The sequence below is a fragment of the Talpa europaea genome (assembly GCF_964194135.1).
Source record: "Talpa europaea genome assembly, chromosome: X".
In the NCBI taxonomy this organism is placed as follows: Eukaryota; Metazoa; Chordata; class Mammalia; order Eulipotyphla; family Talpidae; genus Talpa; species Talpa europaea.
The window spans coordinates 48,318,019-48,339,170 of record NC_140081.1 but is presented as its reverse complement, the minus strand read 5'-3'; the positions used below and the strand labels follow the sequence as shown (position 1 = coordinate 48,339,170).

Below are 21,152 nucleotides of genomic sequence, written 5' to 3'. Positions count from 1 at the left end.
TAATTCATCATGAAGGTTAGAATATGTGGGGCTTTTTCAAAACCAAGGAAAATAACTTGAGAGTTTACGCAGATTTTCGTATTTTCTGGTTTGGGAGCATTCTCATCCCTTTGTCCTTTGACAGTTGAGCCAGGAAATCATTTCTTTGGGAGCCATTCGATTCTTTCCAGGCACGGTGACTTGGCCAGTGAGCAGGTGAGGGAGGTGGGCAGCAGAGCACTAGCCTGCCCCCAGAAGCACTGCCATCTGATGGGAAAGCCACTGATGCTGTTCCTTAGCTCCCTTCTTCTTGCCTCTCACTGCAAATGGGTGTGGGGCTGTGTTCAGGGCAGGTGTCCTGGGAAAACTCTGCTTCCGGGACCATCTTGGATGGTGCCTGTGGCCTGGAGGAAATGGAGACATTTCTCACTGCTCTCTGGCTGCTTTGGAGCCCCCAGCCACCCTGGTCAGCCCACTTTTCTCATGCCCTGGCTGAGGCAGGGCTTTGCGGAGCCCCATGACATTTGCCTTAGGGACTCATTTCTTCCCTGGGCCGCTGCTGCTAGCTAGCTTTCTGGGTCTTATGTGCCTTCACTCCTTCCCACTTTTTTCTCAGCCCGGATGGAGACCCCAGCTCTCCAGCACAGAATCTGGTGGCCCTTTGAGACAAGATGCTACTTACCCAGGGACATTTCTGCTCTCAGAATCAAGGACAGTGCCTCTCCACCCCTACACACATACGCACACACATACATTCAGTGATCTGAAGTCACTTGCATGAGGAAACAGTCGTGCAAGCCCCACTTGGTGATGTAGGTAGTATGTTGCCTGGGCAGCAGCTGGCTGAATCTAGCACCTTTCCTGCCTCAGGCAAAAGTTCCCTTGTGAGCTCCTCACTCTGCTCAGGAGGTCTCTGGGCTTGGGTGTTAACCCTCACCATCCTCGCCTTGTAGCTGTTCAACGTGGCCCTGCTTCGGGCTTTGCTAGTGCTTTCCTGGTCAATGAAGCCTGTATGCTTATTACCTCTTCTCTTTCACATACAGCACAACAGCTCCCGCTGGCAGCATCACTTCCCACCAGTTTATCCAACTTCTGCCAAGGCTCTGAGATGCCAACTATGTCGAGGCCTGCACTTGATGTCAAGGGTGGCAACTCATCTGCAAAGGAGGTAGCTTTTACCGTTTTACAGATGGAGACACTAGGCATGGCAAGATGAATGGGTCTGGGATCACTTGGTAGGCCCTCTTCAGTGTGGTTGATAGTGTCCTTCAACAGAGAGGAGCCAGCAGGACTTTCTCTGGGGAGAATACGTAGTTTCTCCCTGGTCACATTGAACCCGCTAGGGGTGTTGAGAAATACCAGACAAGGGAGCAGGGAAGTAGAACTACATCAAGACCTCACCATTGAAAAGATTACATTGAAGCTGAGAAGAGAGACGATGGGATGCCCTCTTTTAAATGCCGAGGTGGAGAGAGGGTCAGGGGAAAAAAAGGAAAGCAGTGAACCTACTCAGGGTGGTGGGCACTCGGCTCAGAGCCATGGTAGTAAAAGGACACAAGAGCTGGGAGTGTAACTGTCCAGGGGGCCTCTGGCTACCTCCCCACTACGTGTCCCAAACACAGGGCGTGTATGCACTTTCTCAGCCTGTTGAACGATGAAGGACCAGCCAGGAACAGGGGTACTATGCTGTGCCTTTCTGTCTCTTCTAGGATGCCAACCAAGAGATGAACTCTCTGGCCTACTCCAACCTGGGAGTGAAAGATCGCAAAGCAGTGGCCATTCTGCACTACCCCGGGGTAGCCTCAAATGGAACCAAAGCCAGTGGGGCTGCCACTGGTTCCTCAGGATCTCCATCTCCAATAGGCTCTCCTACTGCCACCCTTCCCACCAAACCCCCACCCTTCAACCTGCACCCCGCCCCTCACCTGCTGGCCAGTATGCAGCTGCAGAAACTTAATAGCCAGTATCACGGGATGGCCACCGCTGTTCAGGGCCAACCTGGGGAGGCAGGGCCCCTGCAAAACTGGGGCTTTGGGGCTCAGGTGGGAGGGGCGGGGTCGCTCTCTCCTCCTGCTGGTGCCCAGAGCCCTGCCATCATTGATTCGGACCCGGTGGATGAAGAAGTGCTGATGTCGCTGGTGGTGGAACTAGGACTGGACCGAGCCAACGAGCTTCCGGAGCTGTGGCTGGGGCAGAATGAGTTTGACTTCACTGCAGACTTTCCATCTGGCTGCTGATGCCAACTGTCCCTAAAGATGGAGGAATAAAGCCACAATTCTGTTGTAAATAAAAATAAAAGTTACTTACAGAGAGATGGGCCACCAGAGGTGTTCTTCATTGAGGTCTAAAGGTGTGTAGCTATTTCGAGGCTGATGGTGGGGCTGGGGGTGGATAGCAGGGAAGAAGCTTGGTGGGCAGGGAGGAACGGGAAGACTGGAGGGTACTTCTCATCAGATCCCTACTGCCACTGCCACCGCATTATCTATTCCAGAGCCCAAGTACCTCAACTCGCTGCCTTAACACCTCGAGGCTGAATACAGGGGCTAACTGGGGGTTCTCTTGGGAGAAAGACTGAGCAGCCACCTTGCCATTTGCACATCCAAGTATACAGGATTCCCCTGGCCAAATGGCATACACTTCAGAAGCTCCAAAAATACTCCCACCCAGTGTCTAGTCCCAATTTATGTGACCCATTAAGGTCTTTCCTCTGCCCTTTTGCCTGTAGGCAACAAATAACACTGAGAAGGAGCCTAAGACGTGACAGCTCAAATTTCTCTGGAAAATTGCAAGAGCTACAAAGTCCTGCCATTGAACTGGGGTTCTAGGTGCCTTCTTCAAGACCCTCACACAGTTGCTCAATCCCTCCCTCCAAATCCAGGGACACTGAGCTGGTCTGAGTGGACCTTAACTCCTGTCTCCCTGACCTGCCCTGTATAGAGATAGCCTGTTTGTTTGACACAGAGATACAGATCAGAGCTGGGTTTGACCAGCTCAACATTTGGGGATATATCCTTTGCCCTTAGATTAACTGCTGAATTGGATCCTGGCCTTGGGAGGGCCCCAATCCAGCCCCATCCTCATGTTGACACAACCGAAGGGCTAAGAGATTTGGAGACTTCTCTACCCACATTTCAGATTCATAGAGACATTCTTCCTTGAGTAATGTAAAATCTAATTGGCATTTGAGACTAGGAGCCAGCCTGGCCCATAGCAAGAGCTGTCAAGGCACCCACTAGCAGAGACAATTCGTTAGACTCAGCTCCCCGAGTATCTGCTCTGGGCCAGGCACACGGGGCATGAAATAGATAAAGTCTACCTTTTAGGGGATTCCACATCCAGAGAGAAAAAGGCACCAACAAATCACAATGAAACAATGTTTTCTACACTGTGAGGAGGTGCTATTAGATTCCAGAAAACAGCTCCATCTGCCTAGGAAGTCTGCAAAAGACTTCCCGGTATTGAACTAGTGCGTATGTTTGTTTTTCTATTTCACAGTAATAAATACGACCCCCTTGTGAAAAACAGAAACTTTACAGAGGAGGCTAAAGTCCCCTTTGACGAACCTCTCTCAATCCTGACCACCCCTCATCCTCCACAGAGGCAGCAACTGTTTATCTGTTTGGGGCTTGGCCTTGCTGGCCTTGCTCTGTGTCCTGACAAATATTATGGCTATCCAGAGAGACAATTGGTTTTGAAAATAAGACTAGAGTCAACCAAGGAAGAATGGGAGAGGGGATAAGCTCTTACACAGATGCAGGTTCATGAAAGGGAGTGCAGTGGCGAAAACCAGAATTTCAGCTTGCGGGGTCACAGGGCCAGTGGGGGACGTGACAGGAGATGATGCAGGAAGTTTGCAATAGGCAAAGAATGAAAAGCCTTCAAGGCCAGGTAGCAGGCGGGCCTTTATCCTTCCTTGGTTCCACCAGTCCTGTGGCTTGTAGAAAATCTCTGGAAGCCTGTAGGAAAGTAAAGAATTAACCAACTTTGATTTTCGGATGATCTGACTAAAGGTGAAGGCTGGGAACAGGAAGACATGGAGCTCCCAGGGGGGCTGATGAGGCAGAGGTAGGAAAACCAAAGTGGGGAGAGCAGAAGCTTGGGGAAAGCCAGGCTTGGAGGTCTGGAGGTCTGTGTTTGGAGAAAAACAGACAGGACTGGGGAAGCCAGAAAGTGAAGGGGAGGAAGGAAGCTGCAGCCGGTAGGTGGGTTTCAGAGCCTGGACAGCTCTAATGACAAGGCCAGGGTGTGGGTGTAAGCTTAGAAATAAGGTCTAAAGTAGAATGGCAGGATGTGGAAGGAGCCTAGACCCTAAAAGCTGGAGGGTTCCAGGTTCTCCTCCTGGAAACCTTTATAAAACCTTTATAAAAACCTTTATAAAAACATAAAGGTCTCCTCCTGGGACCTTTATAAAAACATGATTCTGGCCAAACAAAAGAGGCTGGGTTCGACACCTGGTCCACAGTTTACCACCCCTGAACTCTAAACTCTGAATCCCCCAGGATGCCTTCAGTCCCTTGGGATGGAGACATGCTTAAGCTTCTAGGGGTCTGGCGGGGGGGAGGGGGAGGAAGGGCTTGCATTGGAGTAGTGGAAGTGACAGAGGTATGGTTGGGAAGCAGGTGCTGGCAGGGAATGGCCTGGGCACCCCAAGAGAAGGTTACTTTTGGACAAGGAGGGAGAACAGGAACTTCAGCATAGCAACCCTGCCTCCTATTGCTGGGGGGGGGGGGGGCAGAACTGTGGTCAACTGAGCAGACTTCTCTCTAGAGGGCTTGTTTTTGTTTTTTTTGCATAGAAGAACTAGGGTGTAGGCCAGAGGTGCAAGGGGTGAGAGGGCTCGCCAGAGAGTGGGGAGCAGAACAGGCAGATTGACTGAAATACACTGCTGAGGGGAGCAGAGGGAGAGTCAGGACAGGTCTGCTGCCCCATGTGTGGGTTAGCTCTCTGGCTGGGAGTCAAACTCGGCTGAACTCAGGCTGTAGTGGTGATAGTGCTGACACTTAACCCCTAGGCCACCAGGGAGCCCCCCTCCTCTAGAGGGCTTGAAGGGAGAGGAAGGCTGAGCGTCCTCCAGGGAGAGCCAGCGCTTTGCTCAAGTGAGGAAAGGGAGGGTGCAAGGTGGTAAATTGTTTATTGTTGGAGGAGTAGCAGAGGGAACCTCACATGGCACAATGGAGGAAAGGCGGAGGAGCCTCCACACCTGTCCCATTTCATGCCTGGGCCTCTCCCAATATACCCAGACACCTTCATTAGGATAGCAGAAGATTTGAGAAGTCACCTTCTGTGGGAAAAGCCCCAGGGTTTAGGAGGCAAGGTTCCCAGATTCACACAGGTAAAGAACACTACCTACCCACAAGGAGCTGGTAGCTGGGGAGCAGATGGCGGTGTGTAACACAGAGTACTTCCTAGAGACCTAGAGCTGTGCTGCTCCTTAGGGGTAAAGTAAAGAGAACTTCTCAAGGACTCACAGTCCTATGGTAGAGACCACCATAATCTTGAAGGATGAGTTGAATTTCCATAAGGCAAAAATGCTAGCACGGAAATGGGAGATCGACCTGACCTTCAGTCACTGGGAGCAATTGGAGTACAAGCTGATAAAATCAGGGCATGGTATAAACCAAGACCACACATTAGAAAACCTGTGATGATGGAATATTCAATAAATGCTTTGGGACTGCTGTTTTCAGGGAAAGGTGGAAAGTCTAGTAGCTTGACTTCCTTGAAGGAAGGAGGAATAGGAGAAGGAAACTTGGAATCATATCTTACAGCTGTTTCTACTTTTATTCCTCAGGTGAGGGGGAACCTATCATTCCACAAACATGAACTGAGCTCCTACAGTGTACTAGGCACACAGTGGGCACTAGAAATATGTGGTAAGCACATTGTCTTTGCTCTCATAAAACTTGAAATTAAGCATGGCGATAGATAATGCTCAAATACACAGATTTTTAAATTTATAAATCATGAGAAGAGACAGACAAGATACAGGTGTTAAAGAGTTTAATGAGGGGATTTTAATTTCAATTTGCAGTATCAAGGAGGGCTTTTGAAAGTTTCAAGTAAAGAAGCATGCGTGAGAAAAATGAATCAAGCAACAGTGTGCATGGCAGATTGGAATGATGGTGATGCTGGAAAGTTGGACAATGGTCCAGAAAAGGATTAACAAAGACAGGAAATCAGCTTAAAATGAAAAGGTAACATTTCAATAGGGATTTGTTGTTCAATGAGTATAGAGTTTCAGTTTTGCCACATAAAAATGTTCTGGAAATCTGTTGCACAACAATGTGAATGTACTCAACACTGCTGAACTGTACACTTAAAAATGCTCTAAGATGATAAATTTATTTTTTTATTTTTATATTCCCCATACAATTGCACCCCCTTATTTTGACCCCATCCCTCCTTAATTTTTTATGTGTTTTGTACCACAAAGGTACAAAAGGTAACATTTCAAAGCAAAGAGAAAATGATGGAGTATTCAAAAAATGCTTTGGACAACTGCTTTACACCAAAATGAATTCCAATTGGACCAAAAATTTACAAATAAAAAGTGAAACCATTGGGATGGGAGTGGGGGAAGGAGGAAGCCCAGTGGAGCATGGTAGAGGATTACTGGGGCACCTGTGGTGGGCATGGTATGAAGATATGCATTTGTGAAAAGTTTGAACCTGTACTCCCCAAAGATGCAATGATATAAACCAACTTTACCTCAATAAACATAATTTCAAAAAATGAAACCATAAAAGTACTAGAAGAAAATATGAGGATGTTTTTCTAAAGAAAAATTTTAAATGAGAATGCCTTTCTAAGAATGACATAAAACTCAGAAACTATAGAAGACAGTTATTGCCTGCATGCCAGAAAAAGACCATAAAAAAAAGTCAAAATCAAAATATAAACAGTAAACTGGGGGAGGGGGAATAGCGAGTATGAAAACAGCTTTTACAAATCATTATGTCAAAGATCAGCAGCCCAGTATAGATAGGCAAATATAAAAGAATACCAAAATGAAATACATTAAAAATTAAAATAGTCTGAATACTTATCAAAAGATTCTCAACTTCACTCATAATAAAAGAAATGCAATTTAAAACTACAGAGAGGACTTCTGATTCCAGAATAAGATGATACAGGCTCACTTCTCCCTGTTCCTTTCCTTTCATACCACTCTATACCTCAGAAATTATTCAGCAAACAATGATGAGAGGACTTTAAAAGCACTATGATGGTGGACTGACTAGGAGATTCAGAACTTGAGAAATGACACCATGGGAAGTTTCCCAAGTTTTCATTTATCTCCCATACACATTTACACTGGGTGCCAAAGAAACCTGCAATCCAAAACAACCAACACACCCACACACACACACACACACACACACACACACACACACCACTAGACTGAGAAAGAAGCACAACACAGACCTAGAGACCAAATGGGGGGGGGGACCCACAGCCTATTCCACAACCAAAACCCCAAAGGGTACTCCAAACTGTTTGCAACAGCAAAGCCTGGGCTATCTCAATCCCCACTCCATAACTTTCATACAAGTAGGCAGCCTGATTGGCATGCAGTGGTGACAGTAGAAAGCCCTCTGTCCAGTGACATCGGGAGACCCAGGCACAGTGGCTTTAGCAACCTCGCCTGTCCTAAATTACCTAGCAAAAGCATGAGTAAGGTTTGAATGGGAGCCCAGGGACAACAGAAGAATGAAGCAGACCAAAAGAATATTGTAAGGGTTTGGGAATCCAAACTGTTTTTGGAACTACAGAAGTAGACCAGAGCATACATACTAAACCAAAACGGAGTGACTGCCTGCTAAAGTAGATGCCTGAAATGGGATCAAAATTCTCCTAATATAACTAAAATGTTCATGGTACAATAGAAAGTTGCTCATCATAACAGAAGCCAGGAAAGCACAATTTGAATAAGAAAAGACAATTAACTGACATCAATGCCAATATGAATCAGATGTTGGAACTACCTGACAAGGGTTTCAATGTAGCCATCATAAACATACTTCAACAAGCAATTATAAATTCACTTGAAATATACAAAAAATTGAAAACAGCAGCAAAGAAATAGGCATTTAAAAAGAACTAAATAGAAATTATAGAATGAAAGAAAAATAGCTGAAGTAAAAAAAAAAAAACTCATTGGATAGATCAATAATAGAATGGAGGTGACAGAGGATAGAGTCAGTGAACTTGAAGACAAATCAATAGAATTTAGTTAATCTGAACTTACTTGAACACTTGTTAGCTGTGATACATTATGTATGTGATACTACCTAGAGCAAGTGATAAGAAAACTATACAAATACTCAATCATTATAAATAAATCTAAATGGAACACTAAAAAATGGTCAAGTAACTCATAGGAATACAAGGAAAAATAAACAGAAGAATGATAAACAGAAAACAAACAATAAGATGGTACACTTAAACCCTGACATAATACCTTATATGTAAATGAACTATGAAAAATGAATATAAAAAAAGAGATAAGCCGAGCAGATTAAAAAATATGATCCAACTATATGTGTATACAAGAAACTCACTTCAAACAGCAACGTAGGTAAGTTGAAGATAAAGGATGGAAAAAGATGTATTGACGTGGGCATGGGATGGGGCAAATTTAAAAGAAAAGAAAAAAGATGTATCATGGGCCTCCCTGGTGGTGCAAGGAGTTAAGACACAACCTGTGAAGTCCACCACAGCCACTGCAGCACAAGTTCGATCCCCGGCCATGGAGCAACCCACATGGCGCAGCAGACCTGTCCTGACTCTCCCGCTGCTCCCCTCAGTAGCGTATTTCAGTCGATCTGCCTGTTCTGCTCCCCACTCTGTCTCTGGTGAATCCTCTCACCCCCCACACCTCTGGCCTGTACCCCAGTTCTTGTATGCATAAATAAATAAAATCTTTAAAAAAAAAGAAAAAAGATGTATCATGCAAACATTAATTTTTAAAAAAGCAGAAGTGGCTATATGAATATTACATAAAGTAGACATGAGAGCAAATAAAATTACTAATATTAAAAGAATCAATCTACAAAGAAGACATAGCAATCCTAAATGTGTATGTACCAATAGCAGAGTTTAAAAATAACTTGAAGCAAAACTAAGAGAGTTAAAAGACAAAATAGATCAGCAATTAGAGTTGCCAAGTTCAACATCATTTTCCAGAAATTGGTAGAAGTAGCCAAATTCAGCAAAGAGATAGAAGAACTCAACAATAACATCAAACAAGAGGATCTAAATGGCATTTGTAGAACACTTTGCCCAACAACAGAAGAAAACACATTCTTTTCCAGCACTCATGGAACATTGACTAATATAAGCTATATCCTGGGTCAAAAAACAAACCTTAAAAAATGCCCAAAGGGCCTCCCCTGGTGGCGCAGGCAGTTGAGTACTGTGCTGTGAAGCTGTTTGATCCCAGCCAGCTGGCAAGGGTCCCACATGGCCTGGCAGACCTCTGCTGTGTTGCCCGCTGCTCCCCTCAGCAGTGTATTTCATCAGTCTGACTGTTCTGTTCCCTGCTCTCTCTGGTGAATCCTTTCACCCTCCTGCACATCTGGCCTGTACCCTGGTTCTTGTATAAACAAACAAACAAATCTTTTTAAAAAAAATGTCCAAAAAGCTAGGCCTCCTTGGTGGTGCAAGGGTTTAAGACACAGCACTGTGAGGCTGTCTGCACTGTGAAGCTATAGGCAGCTTCTGCAGCCCAAGTTAGATCCCCTGCTGGCCAGGGAGCTGACCCACATGGTGCAGCAGACCTCTCCTGTCTTGCCTGCTGCTCCCCTCAGCAGTATGTTTCGGTCAATCTGCCTGTTCTGTTCCCCACTCTGTCACTGGTGAATCCTCTCACCCCCCACACCTCTGGTCTGTACTCCAGTTCTTGTATTCATAAATAAATAAATCTTTAAAAAAATGTCCAAAAAGCCAGAAATCACATAGGGCTATAATGGTATCAAACTAAAAATCAATAACATAAAGATAACAGGATTCTCCAAGTTTCACTTGGAAACTTAACAACATACTTCTAAATAACTCATGGTTCAAAAAGAAAGTCTCACATTTCTCCAAAGAGGAAATACAAAGGGCCAACAGGCATATGAAAAAATGTCCAACATCCCTTACAAACAGGGAAATGCAAATCAAAATTACATTGAGATAACATCTTATACCAATAACAATGGCACATATCAAAAAAAAACTAGCAACAACAAATGTTAGCGAGGATGTGGTGAAAAAGGAACTCTCCTACATTGTTGGTGGGAATGCAAACTGGTCCAACCACTAAGGAAAGTTATCTGGAGTTTCCTCAGTCTACTAAAAATGGAGCTACCATATGACCCAACAATTCCACTCCTAGGGATCTACCCAAAGGACACAAAAACATTGATTCAAAAGAACACCTGTACCCCTATGTTTATTGCAGCACTATTTACAATAGGCAAAACCTGAAAACAACCTAAATGCCCAAAAATAGATGACTGGATCAAGAAGATGTGGTATATCTACACAATGAAATATTATTCAGCAATCAAAAAAGATAAACTCATGCCATTCGCAGCAACGTGGATGGAGCAAGAAGGAATTATGCTCAGTGAAATAAGTCAGAAGGAAAAGAAAAATATCAGATGTTTTCACTTATAGGAGGAATATACGGGAACAAATTAAAACACCAGGGGAAAGATAATAACAATACAAAACACAACAAAACAAAAATAGACAATTATAAATCAGAGACATCCTGAAGTGGAGGAGGAGGGAGAGGGATCAGAGGGAGGGAGGGAAGAGCACAGGGGACTGAGGTGATGGTGCACGGTGAAAGAAATTCTATGGGGACTATACCTGACTGGGGGGGGGGAGCAAATATTGTTTAAAAATGAACAATGATATAAAAATTTTAAAAAATTATAAATAAAAAGGGAAGTCACAAAGGAAGTGTCAAAAAATATATTGAAGTAAATGAAAATGAGACTATGACATATAAAAATGTGTGTGGTACAGCTATAGCAGAGAAGGAAATTTACAGCACTAAATGTTCACAAAGAAGAGAGGTCTCAAATGAATAATCTAAATTCCTAGCTCAAGGACAAGAAAATAAAAGAGCAAAGTAAACCTAAACCAAGTAGAAAGAAAGAAGGAAATGATAAAGATAGGAACAGAAATCAATGAAATTGAAAAGAGGAAAAGAACGGAGAAAATCAATGAAACAAAAGCTGGTTCTTCAGGGGGAAAAAAATCAATAAAATTGACACATCTCTATCAAGATTGACAATGATAGAAAGACGGAAAAATAACCAATATCAGGAACAAAACAGGGGATATCACCACTGATTCTGCAGCTATTAAAAGGATAGTGCAAACAACTTTGTGCTCATAAATTCAACACAGAAGAAATGGAGAAATTCTGAAAAATTTACAATATACCTAAATTTTACCAAGGTATAATAGACCAACCAAATAGTCTTGTAATCTATTAAAGAAATTGCATTTGTATAAGCAAAGAGCTCCCAGAAATGAAATCTCTAGCCCGCATTTTATTCACTGGAGAATTTTACAAAATATTCAGAGAATTAACACCAATTTTACACAATGTCTTCCAAAAAAATTAGAGGGATAAACCTCTTCCAAATATTACTCTGATACCAAAACCAGACAAAGACAACACACAAGAAAATACAGACCAACAGCTCTCCAATATCTCTTTGATACAAAAATTTGAAACAAAAATCTAGCAAGTCCAATCTACTAGTATATAAAAAGAAAAACCCACAATAAGCAAGTGGGATTTATTCCAGGATTTATTTTATGTAAGGTTGGTTCAACATTCAAAACTCAATCTATATAACTTACCATATTAACAAGCTAAGGAAGAAAACCACATGATCACATCAGTTAATGAAGAAAAAGCATTTTACAAAATCCAACACCAAATAATGATTTAAAAAATTAATTATTCTAGGAATTTTTTCAACCTCATGAAGAGCATTTCCAAAAACTGCAAAAATAGTGTCATACTTAATGGAGAAAATAAATACAATCTCTCTCAGATTGGTAACAAAAAATGGTACGTGTTCATCATTCTTCTTTAACATAGCATTGGAAATCCTAGCTCCTGCAAACAGACAAGAAGTAAAGGACGTGAGGTGGGGGGAGGAGGGGAGAAGAGGAGGCGAAAGGGAGGGGGAGGATGAGGGAGAAGGAGAGGGGAGGAGACAGGGGAGGGAAGGGAAGAGAACTTTCCCTATTTGCAGATGCTGTGATTGTCTCCATAGAAAATCCCAAGGAAACTACAAAAACACTCCTAGAGCTAGAAAATGAATTCAGCAATTTCAAAGGTTACAAGAGCAACACACACAAAATCTTTGCTTTCATATACTATTGATGAACTCATGAAAACAGAAATTTAGAATGATGCCATTTATAATTATTATATATGATCACACTGATGTATAAAAACACACAATACACATATATAAAATCTGGTCAGGGCACATGCTGATAATTACAGAATACTGAGGAAAGAAATTAAAAGACTCCTACACTGATCTATAAGTTTAATGCAATTTATGTCAAAATTTCAGCAATATCTTTTGTAGACATGGTCACACTTATTCTAAAATTTATATGGAAAGGCAAAGGAATTAGAATGGCCACAGCAATTCTGTTAAAGAAGAATAAAGTGGGAAAAACCACCCTGGTCAATGGTAAGACTTACTATATAGCTGCACATGTATCAGTGGAACCGAATAAATAACCCAGAACTAGACTCACACAAATATAATCAAATAATTTTTATAAAAGTGCAAAGTAATTTAATGGAGGAGGGATAGCCTTTCCAAAGAATGATCCTGTGCCAGTTGGCTATTCGTAGGTTAAAAAAAATAAAATGAAATAAACCTTAATTTAAACCTCACATCATATACCAACAATAATTCAAAATAACTGATTTAATTATAAAACAAATTGTTTTACTAATTTTTTAAAGATTTATTTATCTATGCATACAAGAACTGGGGTATAGGCCAGATGTGTGGGGGGTGAGAGGATTCACCAGAGACAGAGTGGGGAACAGAACAGGCAGACTGACTGAAATACACTGCTGAGGGGAGCAGTGGGCGAGTCAGGAGAGGTCTGCTGAGTGCGCCATGCGGGTTTCTCCCTGGCCAGCCGGGAATTGAACCCATGCTGCAGAGGCTGTGGACAGCTTCACAGCGCAGTGCTCAACCCGCTGCACCACCGGTGAGGCCCAGTTTTACTTATTTTTAAAAATGCATTTAGAAAAAGAACTTAGGAGAAAATTCTCAAAACCTAAGGCTTGGTGAAGAATTCTTAGACTTGACATCAGACACTTGATCTATGAAAGCCTATGTGAAAAGGATAAAAAGACAAGCAATATCTTGTAGATACTTCCAAACCAAATATCTGACAACGAACTTGAACCCAAAACACATAAAGAATTCTCAAAACAAGAATATGTAAAGAATTCTCCAAACTCAATGGTAAAAAGCCAAGCAACCCAATTCGAAAATGGGCAAAAGACATAGACATTTCACTGAAAAAGATCTAGAGATGGCAATTAAGCCCATGAAAAGGAAACTATAAGGGAAATGTTGATTAAAAGCATAATGAGATATAACTACACACCTATCCAGATGGTTAAAATAAAAAATGGTGCCAACACCAAATGCTGACAAGGAGTCCAGCAAGATGGTGGTAGAGTGAAGGTGCCAGACTTTGCTCCACCAAATACAATTACACTGCAGTATAACAAAGCCAAAAAACCCTGAGGGAAAAATGGATGACCGCAGCACACAGTAGGAGCAAAAGCAGAAAGGGGTAGAAAAAGCTTTAAATGAACTCTGTTTATAGTGATACTAGGGCAGTACAACTCACAAAAGAATGTGGTAGCTGCTATGCAGAGCCCCTACATTTGTTGACTTGGAGAAACACTAGTAGTGGGGACTCAAGGCCAGGCACTACTCTGGATAAGGGAATGTGTGAGTTGGCACCCATAAAAGAGGGTGCACTATGGAGAGTTGTAGCCGTTGGGGTGCAGAACAAGGATTTGCTAGCTTGATCCTGATGCTCTCAGTATAGAACAGCTGGAAGCCTGAACTGGCGGGGAGAACCAGGTCAGATCACCTTTGTTTCCTCATATAAGAGGCTACTACTATAAGCCAAGGCTGAGATATTCAAAACACCTGCCATCCCCCACCCCAGGGCTAAAACCAAAACAACAAAGGAACACCTGAATAAACTAGAGCTCAAGCACCTGTTAATAATAGGAGCAAACACCCCAGGATAAGACTCGGTGCTGGAAAAGAAAACAGAACAACTCCTGGCCTGTGACCCCATATCAACTATACTCCATGCCCAACACTGTATCTAGTGCTCAAAAAATGCCTAGAGTGGAAGCAGACACAAGACTATAAGTGATACTAAGACCCTAAAGCTGAGCTAGAAGAGATCACTGTGGTTCCCCACCATACAACTTTGGTACCAAAGGCACAGAAGGAAGTTTAAATACTTGACATTTACCAACTACCCCCCCCAAGTGGTACCAGTGTTTCAATTACATCCACTACTGCAAAAATAAGATCCTGAAAGTCTATCCCTATTCCAACCCATAAAAATTTAAAAATGAGGAGACAAATAAACATACCATAGGTGCTGGACAAGAATAAAAAAAACCCTGAGAGGAGTCTTAATCTAGCAGAAATGCAGAAAGTGACTGAAGAGGAGTTCAGATAACAGTTATAACAACACTTATGGAAACCCTCCCCCAAAAAAAGAGAATATATAACAGCAACATAATAAAGATTCAAAAAAATATGAGTAGCTACACTTAGAAATAATGGGGCTAAGAAACATTAATTATAACTGAATATAAAAATATGGTTAAGGAACTCAACAGTAAACAAACAGAAGCAATGCAGAGAATTAATGAACTTGAAAGCACAATGCTAGAGAGAACACACAAATAGAACAACATAGAGTGAAAAAGAATTTAAAAAATGAAAATAGTGGAAGAACCCTTTGGGATAACCTAAAGAGAAATAACATCTCTATCACAGGGGTCCCAGAAGGAGAAGAGAAAGAGAAGGGCATAGAAAATTTATTTAAATAAATAATTGCTGAAAATCATCTCAACCTGGGAAACAAACCAGACACTGTTATCCAAGAGGCTCAAAGAGTTCCAAACAAAATAATACAACACACACACCAAGACACATTAGAATAAAGTTATTGAAAGCCAACAACAAGGACAGAATATTAAAAACATTATAAGAAAAAAGGGTAAACTATAATGGAAGACAAATCAGATTGTCAGCAGGCTTTTCAATAGAAACATCACAAGCACAATGGGACTGAAATTAGATATTTAAAGTACTGAAAGAAAAAAGATGTTCAACCTAGAATCTTTACCCAGCAAGATTAGCATTCAAAACAGAAGGAAGAGTAAGGAGTTTCACCAAACTGTAGATGAAATAAATTTTAAAAGGGTTATTAGGAAAGCAACAGAACAACAAACACAGAGATAACAGACACCTAAATCACTTAACATGGAGGGAAGGAAAGTAGCAATGTAGCCCATCAGAACAAGTCAGGGACCAAACCATCCAATGGGCCACACAAATAGCCCATCATATACTAACCTTAATATAGCCCTCAAGTGAAAATTAATAGAATTAACACATAAGACAACAGAAATTGAGTTTAAGCAAAACATAATAGGAAGACCTCAAAAAATAAATACTAGACAATCTCCACCCCAATCCCCCAAAACATAAACATAGCAAAATGGCAATGAACACTTATGTCTCAATAGTTACCTAAACATAAATGGCCTGAATTTACCAGTCAAAAGATGTAGCGTGTCTGAATGGATTTCAAAGTCAAACCTTCTTTTGTTTACAAGAAACCCATTTTACCAACAAAGACAGGCATAGACTTACTGTTAGAGGCTAGAAGACAGTTATACAAGCAAATGCCATCAAAAAAAAAAAAAAAACAAACCCACAGGAACATCTATACCTATATCTGACAAAAATAGATTTCCAATTAAGAATGATAATAAGCTAAAGAGATGGATATTATATTGTCAATAAGGGCCTAATACAAGAAATTATGCTCACAAATATATGCACTGAATGATGGAGCACTGATACACATAAGATAACTAATAATAGAACTTAAAAGAGATATTGTTAATGACAGAATAATACCAGGGGACATTAATACCCCACTTACATAATGGATAGATCAACAAGACAAAGGATAAATAAGGAAACAATAGACTTAAATGAGGACTTAATTCACGTAGGATTAACAGACTAACAGAACACTCAACCCAAAACTACTGCATAAATATTTTTTCAAGTGCACATGGAATAATTTGAAGAGTTGAAATTGATTGCATGTTGAGAGACAAGTCAATCATCAATAAAATTACAAAGATTGAAATTATACATAGTATACTCTATCCATCATGCCATAAAGTTAGAAATCAACTAAAAGGGGAAAAAAAAAACAATAAACACAATAAAACAGAATCAACAGCATGCTGTTTAATAGCTATTGGATAAAACAGGAAATCAAAGCAGAAATTGAAAAATACCTTGAGACAAAAGAAAATGATGGCGCAAGCCAGCAGAATCTATGACAGTAACAAAAGTGGTCTTAAGTGGGAAAATAATTGCAGTACAGTCCACATTAAGAAAAATCCCAATTTTTTAGTACTACTAACACCTAAAGAAACTTTAAAAAGAGGAATAAACAAGACCCAAAGCTAGGAGAAGGAAATAATACAAATAAGAGTGGAAATAAATGAAATAGAGATCAAACATATGATACAAAACAAAAAATCAAGGAAACTAAGAATTGGTTCTTTGAGAAGATAAAATAGCACTATTTTTCGAGATAAAACATTAATAAGCAGAATCAGAAGTGAAAGAGGAGAAATCACAGATAGCAAAGAAATGCACAAGATTATAAGATATTTCTGTGAATAGCTATATGTCAATAAATTCAATAACCTTGCAGAAATTTACAAATTTCTAGAATAATATAGCCTAGCAAGACTAACCTAGGATGAAACAGAGAAGTTGAACAAACTGATCACAAGTATGGAAATCGAAGCAATACTTTAAAAATCTCCTGCAAAATAAAAACCCAGAACTAGATGCATTTACAAATAAATTTTATCAAACCTTTAAAGAACAATACCCAACTTGCTTAATTTTTTAAATAAAAAAATACAAGAAGAGGGATTGCTCTAGAATACATTGTACAATGCCAACATTACCCTAATACTGAAAACAAGACAGCACAAGAAAATTATAGAGCAATATTCCTAACGAACATTGACATAAAATCTTCAAAGAAATAGCAGCAAATAGAATTTAACAGTATATGACAAGGATTATACACCATGGTAAAGTGAGATTTATCTTAGGGATGCAAGAATGTTTTAATATAGGTAAATCAATCAACGAATACATCACATACAATGTAATGATAAAAATCATGATAACATCAACAGATGCAAATAAAGTATTTGATAAGATACAGCACCTATTTTTTTTGTATTTGTATTTTTTTTAAATATTTATTTATTTATTTATACAAGCACTGGGTACAGTCAGAAGCATGGGATGGTGAGAGAATTCACCAGAGCCAGAGCGGGAAACAGAACAGGCAGACTGATGATACACTGCTGAGGGGAGCAGCAGGTGGCAGGAGAGGTCTGCGCACCATGTGGGACCCTCGCCTAGCGGCCGGGGATCGAACCTGTGCTGCAGAGGCTGCGGGCAGCCTCGCAACCCAGCGCTCAACCGCTGTGCCATCAGGGAGGCCCAAGATACAGCGCCTATTAATGATAAAAATTTTGAACATGATAAAAGCCCTTGAAATTCTTGGGATACAAGGAACATACCTCAACATCATAAAGGCCATCTATGACAAGCCAACAGCCAGTATCATTCTCAATGGTGAAAAGCTGAAAGCATTTCCATTAAGATCTGGAACAAGACAAGGATGTCCACTCTCACCACTGCTTTTCAATATAATACTGGAAGTCCTAGCCAGAGCAATAAGACAAGAGAAAGACATCCAAGGAATCCAAATAGGAAAAGAAGAAGTCAAACTATCACTATTTGCAGATGATATGATAATATACATAGAGAACCCCAAAAACTCCACAAAAAAACTAATTCAACTCATCAATCACTTCAGTAAAGTGGAAGGATACAAAATCAACACGCAAAAGTCAGTAGCTTTCCTATACAAAAACAATAAATCTGAAGAAGAAGAAATAAATAAAACTATCCCTTTTATTATTGAAACAAAAAAATCAAATATTTGGGAATAAATCTAACAAAAGAGGTAAAGGAACTATACAAAGAAAACTATAAAACACTACTAAAAGAAATAGAAGAAGACACAAAGAAATGGAAAGACATCCCCTGCTCATGGATTGGAAGAATAAACATTATTAAAATGACCATCCTACCAAAAGCAATCTACAGATTCAATGCTATTCCAATCAAAATCTCAATGTCATTCTTCAAAGAAATAGAACAATTATTGATGAAATTCATATGGAATCACCAAAAACCCCGAATAGCCAAAGCTCTCCTGAAAAAAAAAAGAAGGGAATGGAGGCATCACACTCCCAGACTTCAAACTATACTACAAAGCCATAATCATCAAAACCACATGGTATTGGAACAAGAACAGACATATAGACCAATGGAATCGAATAGAAAATCCAGAAATAAACCCAAAGATTTATGATCAACTAATCTTTGACAAAGGAGCAAAGACTATGCATTGGAGCAAAGAAAGTTTGTTCAATAAATGGTGCTGGGAAAACTGGGTCGCTACATGCAAAAGAATGAAGCTTGACCACTACCTCACACCATACACAAAAATCAACTCAAAATGGATTAAAGAACTAGACATAAGACCTGAAACCATAAAATACATAGAAGGAAATACAGGCGAAACACTACGTGATTTGCACATCAAAGACATCTTTACAGACACATCACCCAAAGCAGTGATAGTGAAGGCAAAGATCAACAGCTGGGACTACATCAAATTAAAGAGCTTCTGCACAGCAAAAGAGACAATAACAAAAACAAAGAGAAACCCCACCAACTGGGAGAACATTTTTGCACACAACACCAATGATAAAGGACTTATCACAAAAATCTGTGCAGAGCTGATGAGACTCAACAACAACAAAGAAAATAATCCAGTCAAAAAATGGGCAGAAGAGCTAAAAAGAAACTTCTCTGAAGAGGAAATGCAAATGGCCAACAGGCATATGAAAAAATGTTCAACATCACTTGTAATCAGGGAAATGCAAATCAAAACTACCATGAGATACCATCTCACACCAGTGAGAATGGCACATATTAAAAAAACTAGCAACAGCAAGTGTTGGCTAGGGTGTGGAGAAAAAGGAACTCTCCTGCACTGTTGGTGGGAGTGTAAACTGGTCCAACCACTATGGAGAGCTGTGTGGAGATTTCTGGACCTACTAAACATAGAGCTTCCATATGATCCAGCAATTCCACTCCTAGGTATTTACCCAAAGGACACAGAAATATCAGTTCCAAAGAATACCGCACCCCTATGTTTATAGCAGCACTATTTACAATAGCTAAGCTTTGGAAACAGTCCAAATGCCCAAAAATAGATGACTGGATCAAGAAGATGTGGTACATATACACCATGGAATATTACTCAGCATTCCAAAAAGATAAACACATGCAATTTGCAGCAACATGGATGGCGCTGGAAGGGATCATGCTCAGCGAAATAAGCCAGAAAGAAAAAGAAAAATACCGGATGGTCTCACTCGTAGCAGGAATCTAGATAACTTAAATAAGGGACCAGGAAAATGAATAACTATAAGAAAGTGAAAATCAAAATCAACAAAAAACTATGAACCAGAGACACCTTTTGGGGGGTGGGGGGGCGGGAGGGGAGGGATTGGGGTCAGAATGGGGGGGTTGAAATTGTATGGGGAATATAAAAATAAAATTTATTATTTAAAAAAAAATTTGAACAAAATGGGAATAGAAGGAACCTACCTCAATATAAAAATTCACATATCAAAAACCAATAGCCAATACAATACTTAATGGTGAAAAACTGAAAGCTTTTCCTTTAAGATCAGGAACAAGACAAGGATGCCCATTGTCACCACTTTTGTTTAACTAGATACTAGATAGAGGTTTTGACTAGAGCTGTCAGACAAACACAGGAAATATTGGGAATCCACACTGGAAAAGAAGTATCGCTATTTGCAGATGACATGATATTACATGTAGAAAATTCTAAAGACTACCAAAAAGTTATGAGAAACAATAGATGAAGGCAACAATGTGGCAGGTTTCAAAATCAACATAGGAAAATCCATAGCCTTTTTTTTTTTTTAAAAAAAAAAAAAGATTTATTTATTCATTTACACAAGAACCAGAGTACAGGCCAGATGCGTGGGAGGGTGAGAAAATTAACCAGAGCCAGAGCGGGGAACAGAACAGGCAGACTGACGAAGAAGTACACTGCTGAGGGGAGCAGTGGGCGTGGCAGGAGAGGTCTGAGGGCCATGTGGGACCCTTGCCTGCGGCCAGGGATTGAACCGGTGCTGCAGAGGCTGTGGGCAGCTTCGCAGGCCAGCGCTCAGCCCTGTAGCCATTTTATATACAAACAATGAACAAGAAGCAAAACAAATTAAGAAAATAACTCCATGTATAATTGCTTCCACAAGAATTAAATACCTAAAAATCAACCTAACAAAGGATATAAAACACCTATAAAGTGAAAACTAGCAGATTTTATTAAAGAACTCGGATAACAACCTCTGAAGATGGAAGGAAGTCCCATGCTCACGAATGCAGAGAATCAATATAATCAAAATGATTACCCTGCCTAAAATTATACACAAATTTAATGTAATTCCCATGAAAATACCAGCAATCGTTTTCAAAGAAATTGAACAAAAATTATTGAAATTTATGTGAAACCACAAAAGATCTTCAATTATAGCAGCAACCCTGAAAAAGGAGAGAAATGAAGTTGTTCTCTGACTTCAAACTTTACTATGAAGCAATAATACTAAGAACACTACGGTATTAACACAA

General features: G+C 40.5%; 1 protein-coding gene across 1 annotated transcript; it reads left to right on the top strand.

Moving 5' to 3' along the window:
- Positions 1–1,027: 1,027 nt before the first annotated feature.
- CITED1 (Cbp/p300 interacting transactivator with Glu/Asp rich carboxy-terminal domain 1) lies at positions 1,028–2,216 on the top strand (the record flags this gene model as incomplete). The annotated part of the gene is made up of 2 exons (XM_084258647.1): positions 1,028–1,147; positions 1,689–2,216. Exons 1-2 carry the CDS (start codon positions 1,088–1,090, stop codon positions 2,214–2,216), a joined length of 588 nt encoding a protein of 195 aa, XP_084114773.1. The 5' UTR covers positions 1,028–1,087.
- Between the last annotated feature and the right edge of the window lie 18,936 nt (positions 2,217–21,152).